The sequence below is a fragment of the Sinohyriopsis cumingii genome, chromosome 7, assembly GCF_028554795.1.
Source record: "Sinohyriopsis cumingii isolate HCF-2022 chromosome 7, ASM2855479v2, whole genome shotgun sequence".
NCBI lineage: Eukaryota > Metazoa > Mollusca > Bivalvia > Unionida > Unionidae > Sinohyriopsis > Sinohyriopsis cumingii.
Window position 1 is genome coordinate 3135509 of NC_142967.1, and position 8203 is coordinate 3143711.

The window sequence follows — 8203 nt, forward strand, 5'->3', positions numbered from 1 at the left end:
TGTCTCATGTAATTCGGATTTGCAGAACTAAGAAAGTACGTTTTGAGGAAATTCAGGATGTAAAACTGTAAGCATATTTTTTTGCCATTCTTATCACCAGCTAAAGAAGACAGTATATGACGTATCACTTGTATGTTATTTGTAAGGACCCTTTCTTGCGTCTGTTGTATACTGTAGCTAGCCTAAATCCGAAACATTGTATCGGCGCGGAATGTGCCAAAGCGGCTGGTATGTGGCAGTCCACGAAACGTCTGTTTTAGTTCATTCAGAAACAAATTTAAACAACCACAACGTAAAGCTCCTCATACGCGAGTGTACATGATTTGTTTACAAATCAAAAGTGCTAGCGTCTGCGTCCATTGTTTGTTTACAATAGGAAGTAGTTCCTTTATGCACGTGAATTATATGTGTATTGGCGCGCGGGTTCAGTATCGGGTAATATTGCATGATTCTGACAATGTAAAGTTAACAGGGAAGAAAAAAAATGAGCATAAAATAATTTTCCATATGAGTTCAGATTTCGTCTCTGTCTCACTTGGTGACACTACTATATAGTTTATAATTTTATTATTTTAACCTTCTAGTCATCCTGAATATCAGTGTAACCGGAACAGGAAATCCACTTAAGATAACCCTGGGCATGAGCAGATAGGTGTTCTTATTTATACCTTTGACTATTTCCACGACCATCTGCAGTTTGATCAGCCACTACGAACATTACGGTCACCTTTATTATTTTGCTTTCATTCGGGTCACAGACGAATACAAAGATACATTACGCCATGTTTACATCCGAATAAAAGCTTAGCTGAAGGATTCACATTTTCAGCAACAGATTTAGTATATTGCAACCGTATATGGAAACCAATTGGAGGAAACGCCTCCAAGTTGCATAAAGTTTGTTTATTTGTTTTGTTATTTAGCAATATTTACCATGATGAATAGCACTATCAATGTGGTGATAATTACGGATACAAAATAAAGCCAGAAAAGAACGAAGTCGATGGAATTGGAGACATTATTCCATGTAACTTCCAATTTTGTAATCTCCTCACTTGGCGCTAGTACTTTCAATTTTATCGCTTGAACCGTATTCTCGTCCTTAGTGTCTGTGCACTCGGAAATGGAAACAATATGTCCAGTTTGAGCTTGCGCAGCCGGGCGTACTTTATTACATCTTCTGCTTCGAACTCTGCTCACAACCATGTGCAGTTTGATCAGCCACGGTGGGATAGGGTCATTATTCACATCCCTGGAATTCAAACGAAGTTGAAACAGTGTTAGCGTGACCGTCGAAACGCTGAAACCAGCCATTATTATCAAGAAAATACCGAAGAAGGACACATTATTCGAATTTTGTGGCAAAGTTGACGTGACAACTGTTAAAATTAAGGACAAAGAGAGGAATACAGTCACGGAAAAAAAAACTTTTTCTCCTGCTTTTGCCGGAAGTACGAATACGCATGCGTTCATAACAGACAACATTATGACTGGTAATACGACATTTATAAGACAGAAGAGAGGTTTTCTTTTTAACTTCATAGTAAAGACCAACGTGGCATCTGTCGAGTCCTTCGGTGTACCCACACCTGAGCCAACCACTGTCCATGCCGAATTCTCTTCGTATTCATTCAACATAAACGCATTGCTACCATACGTTAGCAATACTTCTGTGTTAAAATAACTCCAAGCCGTGAATATTAGGCTGCAAGACTGAGCATCGAAAGGGAAGTAGGTGATATCTACTGAACACTTGGATTGCAAAATCTGAAAGAAAAGATCATTAAATTATATGCAAATTAATGAAAACTTTATAATTTTGACGGCGGGACAGATATATACATACATACAAGTAAATAGATAATGACATAGAAATATTGCAGGATTGAAGCATAAGGTATTATTTCATTGTTATTATTATCAATATATAGATAGATAGAGAGAGAGACAGACAGACAGAGAGACAGAGACAGACAGACAGACAAACAGACAGACAAACATATAGATTAAAAAGACAAACAGACAGACAAACATATAGATTATAAAGTTTATCTAAATGATAAAAATTTTGTTTACCTGGAACAAAACGAAACATAATAGCGCTAAGTAACAATGTGACTTTTGAAGGGTAGTGTGATTGATGATAATTGTTATAGCGATGAGGATACATTGGACCTGGAAGTTGATTGTGCTGATGAGTGACATTGCACTTTTACGAGGTAACATCTGGTGATTGTGATCCTCACAGAATATATTTTATCTGTTTTAAAGATTACCTAGCATCATGACATGACCAATGTCCGAATAAAATTATGGTCGTCATCATCCTCATACTAGACTGTTATGATCATTAAAATCGAGTTATGTACCAGGTCAATGGTAGCTCTTTTATTTAGTGTATATCTATCTAGGGGGTAATCGTTACTATTCTAAACACAGCCAGCTTTGGATCAGTAAGAGTTCATACCCGTAGACTCATAATAGCTTACTGTATTTTGATCGTGGATAACGTATGTTTGTTCATTCGTATTAATGATAAATGTGATGTGATGTGAATTTCATTTTTAATGTAGCTTTGACAAGTTTGCAATCATATCGCTACGATGTCTGCAGAGTGGTAGTTTATAGCGATGTCTAGCACTGGGGCATCATGCCGTAGACCTGTAGCAACAATATGTCCCACCCAGTCACATTATCCTTATCGACTAGTACTAACACTAACCTCTTAATGCTGAGCACCTAGCGAGGCAGCTGTTAGTGCCATTTTTTTAAAAAAAACATTGTATGGCTCAGCCGGGGATCGAACCCACTACCTCCCGCATCCGAGGCGGACGCTTTAAATAAATGATAAATTATTAATGATAAATGAACGCTACTGCATGCAGTAATGGATGAAATAAGATCTTAGAGACAATTGCATTTGGCTTGAGACGCTGATATTTTGTCTTTTGAAAAAGTTGCTTAAAGTGTCCAGTGGTCCTCCTGAAAGATATCGATCTATCTATATATCTATCTATCTATCTAGCTAGCTAGCTATCTAGCTATCTCCTATGGCGAATAACAGTCCTTTCCAATGCACTGGATCCATCAAGGGATCACGTGTGTCAGGGATTGATTAAGATAAATGCAATAAACTGACAATAAGCAGTGTGAGACTAGTATCTAACTAGCTTTCAACTCTTAATGAGTCTTTTCAAAGGCAAATACAAAATATAGACAAGATAAACAAATCAAAGACAAAAAGCCTTGTCTTTGCAAAACTATACATGGCTGTTTCTACACAATGGTTTTTGTGTTTTATTTGTTTGTCTTGTCTATGTTTTGTATTTATTTATTATTTATAATAATTTGAAACAAATCAAGAGACGAATAGAAAGTTTATGAAATAAATTAATTCCTATAGAAAAGGGTGGTAATGAAAGAGCTAAAAGAAATTGCAATCAATCAAAGACAGATAGACGAGAACATTAAAAACTTGAGATATTCATGACAAGTTAAGCAACAATTCACCACTATGTCCGGACTGCTCCAGGGGCTTGTGGTTAGAGCGTCCGCCTCGGATGTGGGCGGTTGCGGGTTCGAAACACGGCCGAGTCATAGCAAAGGCTGATAAACTGGTACTATCATCTGCCTCGCGTGGCGCTCATGTTAGGGCTGGTCGACCTGGCGTCAGGATAATGTTATTGGGTAGGACATCATACTACATGTCTTAGGCATCATGCCCCAATGCTAGACATCTCTATAAATTGCACACTGCAGATATGGTATCGATTTGACTGAACAATTGTTAAAGCTACATTCAAAATCCAAATCACACACACACACACACACACACTATATATATATATATATATATATATATATATATATATATATATATATATATATATATATATATATATATATACAATTTTATATAGGCATTGGAAAGCAATGGACCAGATAAAGTAACATTAAACACTATCTACAGCTATTAGAACAAAGTATACACAGGACGTTATGATCTTCAGAGACTGACATACAGGAAATACAAATTCTGAACGCTGTGGAGATTTACAGTGTCAGCGGAAGGTTTCATAAAGAGCCGGAAAATTAAATCCAGTTAAAATGAACTCGAGCTATGGTTAATATCGGGGACTATGATATAAAGCAAATAATTTTAACACAAATAAACTGCTTCAATACCAAAACAATACCTAATACTAACACTTGTCATAAAATAAAAATAACTCTATCTGTATAACAGGATAAGATATAGACCAGGCCAGCTGAGAGTTGATATTTTATTGATTTGAACAGAACGATAAAACAATAGGATAAGTTGTTACCTGTACAAAATTTTGCAACAAATTACACGCTTGGTCTGAGCAATGTAGAACATATACAACAAATAGAATTTGGTGGACAAGTAGAAATAGTGCCCCTGTGTAAATAAGGAGAAAATTAGGACGTACATAAGATTAATAAACAAATATGGCACGATTGCATTGATTTCACGTTTTGATTAATATTAATTTATTCACAATAGATTTCGTAGAGAAATGGTATTTAAAGACAAATCTGACTTACAAAATATTTTTTAATATTAAGCACATAAAATCATTGTTTATTGATTTTTTTTTATTGAGTTAGAGTTAAACATCGAGTCACTTGTTATTTACTTATTACACGTTCACAAACGTATACGACCTATATAGGTGTCACGCATATGCTAATTAGACGAAAACAATGTATCTCATGCAAAGAAGGCGAGGTTTTTCAGCAAAGATTGTCAGAATAGACAAATAAAACTGTAAGAGGTATGAAAATGTATTCTTCTTAAGTAGAGTGAGTTTTCATTGGAAGCAACCGTGTTTGCAACTTATTTCATCCAGATGAACTGGAAAAGACAAAACTCGTGCTTGACAAAATCGTATGAGACTGAAAGTGAATTAGAGTCATTTCTATAAGCATTCCGCTTCACAGGTAAAATACGAGCACATGCACATTGAACTTTTGATGGGTATTATTTTGAAATGTTGCTTACAGGTTTTTCAGCATATAACTAATTTTATCGGTGCGTAAATGTCCACATACATAAAATGTATAACTCTTTCACTAGTAGGAAAAAGACCACAATTAGTACAATGCCCCTATCCTGAACATCATTTTATGACGTGTACCATGAGCAAAAATAAGTTTGTTTTAATACAAACGGCAGTATTAAACCTAATTGCAAATGTATTGATTGTAAAGGGTAGATTTTATATAAAATGGAATAATGAAGTGGTAAACACTTTAGATAGAATGTTTGTGTAAAAAATCACCGTTCACTTTTGAAGTGGTAACCTGTTCTGGTAGAATCACTGTTAACATGTTCACGTTTTGGGTGCACCTGACTGGTTCCATGGACATGATTCGTTGCATTTGATTACGGTGAATTGTTGTTGATATTGGGGTGGGGATTGCCATTGATTTCTTACGTAAAACAGCCAAGACATTTTGGAATCACTTTATTACATGGTTGAATGTAAAACTTATCTGGAGAACCTAGGTGCTCCTCAAGTGAGTCAAATTGCAGAATTAGGGAAACCGTCTGAAAAGATGTTTTTAATGTGAGCACAATTTTACGTGTGCGATAATGCGAAACGTCAAAACATTTTCTTTTCTTGTGTGGTTACAATAAGTCAGTCAATACTAGATGTGGCTACACAAAGTCAGTCTGTAGTAAGCGCGGCTACATGAAGTCAGCCAGTGCTAGGTGTGGCTACACTAAGTCAGCCAGTGCTAGGCGTGGCTATACTAAGTCAGCCAGTGCTAGGTGTGGCTAGACCATGTCAATCAGTACTAGGCGTGGCTACACTAAGTCAGACAGTATGTGTACTACCATTAACGGGAATACCAATAACATTATAGTCAGAACACTAAACTAAGCGATTTATCTTCCCTTTCCTTATATTGTTCTACATTGTGACATTCTTTGTGATGACTATAAAAGGTCAAATTTGTTTTCCCACCACCATTTTGGAAACTGCCTTTATAGTTTCGAGTTTTGTTGATTGTTTAATGTTGAATACACTCATCAAGAATGGTCCACCATGCGTTTTCAAGAGTAGGATACAGTTTGATAGCGCTTGAATGAGTATTTCTCGATGTTTTATTTATCAATTAATTGCGCGTGAGCTTGCCACGAAAACAAAATCGCCCTGTAATATTATATTTCACCACAAATTCGACACGTATCGACTGTACCACAGAGCATGAACGAAGCCTGGTATTTTTGGAGAGAATGGAACATGCGCTAAAACGCAGCATTGCGACGGTATTGTTGTTTAGTTTATCATCTTACGACTAAGACTCCTGGTTAGTAAGTGCGAATATTCAGCAATAGGATATTAATGTTTCTTGTGAATATGAATATTTATGTTTGAGTGTATGAGCGTCCCTGTTTCTGCTAAATCTTCCAACAATGAAAGCGCTGTACCATTGTAAAATATTCCTCACAGATCTGAGTCAACAGTATTTCAAGATAGCTGTTTACGGCCTCAATACAATTTCTGCAAAAGTCTTATCAATTTGACACTCTGGATTGGTTCGAATAGTACAGGGCAAAGTTAGTTTACATACAGAGTACATAACTCATACCTTTTGTCCAAATGCTTAACCAAGCTGAATAAATTACATAATTGGGGATCATCATGACAAGTTCTACAATTTATGATCCTCCCGTCTGATTCGTATATGCGCCAAAACTATTAATATTCCTATTCACCATTATACATGGTGGATGGTTTATTAGGGTGTTCCTCAAGCACGTTATATAAATATATGCTTACCGCGTAAGGCCACCAAGAAACGAACCCATCGTTAGTAATGGTAACCAATAAATCACTGGAGCCAAGACCCTTGAATTCTAAAATACCGTTTTGTAGAGCTATGTCCGGTTTCCAAACCTTGTCCTGGTGAATGAATAATATTGACGTCTCATTATAATTGGATGGGTCCCATTGCAAGTAATAGTCGTTCCAAATAATAATAAGGTAACCGGAAGTGGTAATAATTTCCTTCTGTGAGTCGAATTCTATTAATCCTGTTAGAGAATAGCTAATACTGACATTGACAACCCGAGTTTGGTCGTAAGTAGGCCTAACCGCTTTGTTATAGCCATCTGTAGTGAAAAGTTTGGTAAGAAGAGTCTTCGCGTCATCAGATGTCTGGGCAATTATTGTAGGTATATATACCATTAGTACGGATGACAGCAGTACAACACAGAGTCTTGGAGGTGCCATATTCACTGAGTTGCATTGCCATATGTATACATCTCATCCAAAACGATGAATTTGACTGAAAGCAAATAAAGGAAAATTGTTAGTGTCCGTATTTAGTTTATCTTTATAAAAATGTAAGTCTGTTTGTATCATAAATGTGCAAATTGTTTAGAGAGATATCGTTTGTTGTACCTTTTTACACATGTTTCAGAGTTTCACATACACAATATATTATGGTAAGTTTTCTTGTATGACTGCGATTATTTAAATTCAGCTCGTCCTACATGAAACATCATCTATTGCACTTCATTAAACATCGCCAATTTCCTTCTGAGAACGTTGTGAGCTTCCACGTTCCTTCCCAAACTATCAAGGCAGTAGCATCCCAAAATTATGAAATTGATTGATCGATGTTTTCTTCTTCTTCATAACATGAAAATACCTACTCATACATACTTTAGATGTTAGATTATCATACTTTAATCCAGCATTATACTAATGAATTCTATTCAGGGAACATGTATTAATGCATTGTCATTTTTGACTGATACGATTGCCGTGTTCAATTCATTCTGTCCAGGAGTACACTACGATCAATGGTAGAATTTAAAGGGACGATAATCATTTTGTGGACATTATGCACGTGTGTATAAACAAACGGTTTGATATGTAAAATTGACCACTATGCAATTGAAACACAGTGCTTTGGATCTTTATCAGTTAGACGCAATTGTCCTTTAATAATCAGATGTCTTTGATCTCAGCGTTTTTATCAGTACGTATATAATCAGCAAATATCTGCTCTCATAATTGTCTGATTACAATATATGCTCACGTAAAACACAGGCACACCCGTTTACAGAATAGACCAATATCTGAAACACACAATTAACCAAATATTGAACTTTATTTTAAATATTATTAAGCAATGTAGAGACAGGCTGTCGTGAACTTTA

At 35.9% G+C, this 8203-nt stretch overlaps 1 protein-coding gene across 1 annotated transcript; it reads right to left on the reverse strand.

Annotated features, from left to right (window-relative positions):
• Positions 1 to 809: 809 nt before the first annotated feature.
• On the reverse strand, positions 810 to 7658 carry LOC149794645 (neuronal acetylcholine receptor subunit alpha-3-like). The gene is made up of 2 exons (XM_089963952.1): positions 6816 to 7658; positions 810 to 1767 (listed from the first exon to the last, which is right to left on the reverse strand). Exons 1-2 carry the CDS (start codon positions 7266 to 7268, stop codon positions 916 to 918), a joined length of 1305 nt encoding a protein of 434 aa, XP_089820078.1. The 5' UTR covers positions 7269 to 7658; the 3' UTR covers positions 810 to 915.
• Positions 7659 to 8203: the final 545 nt, after the last annotated feature.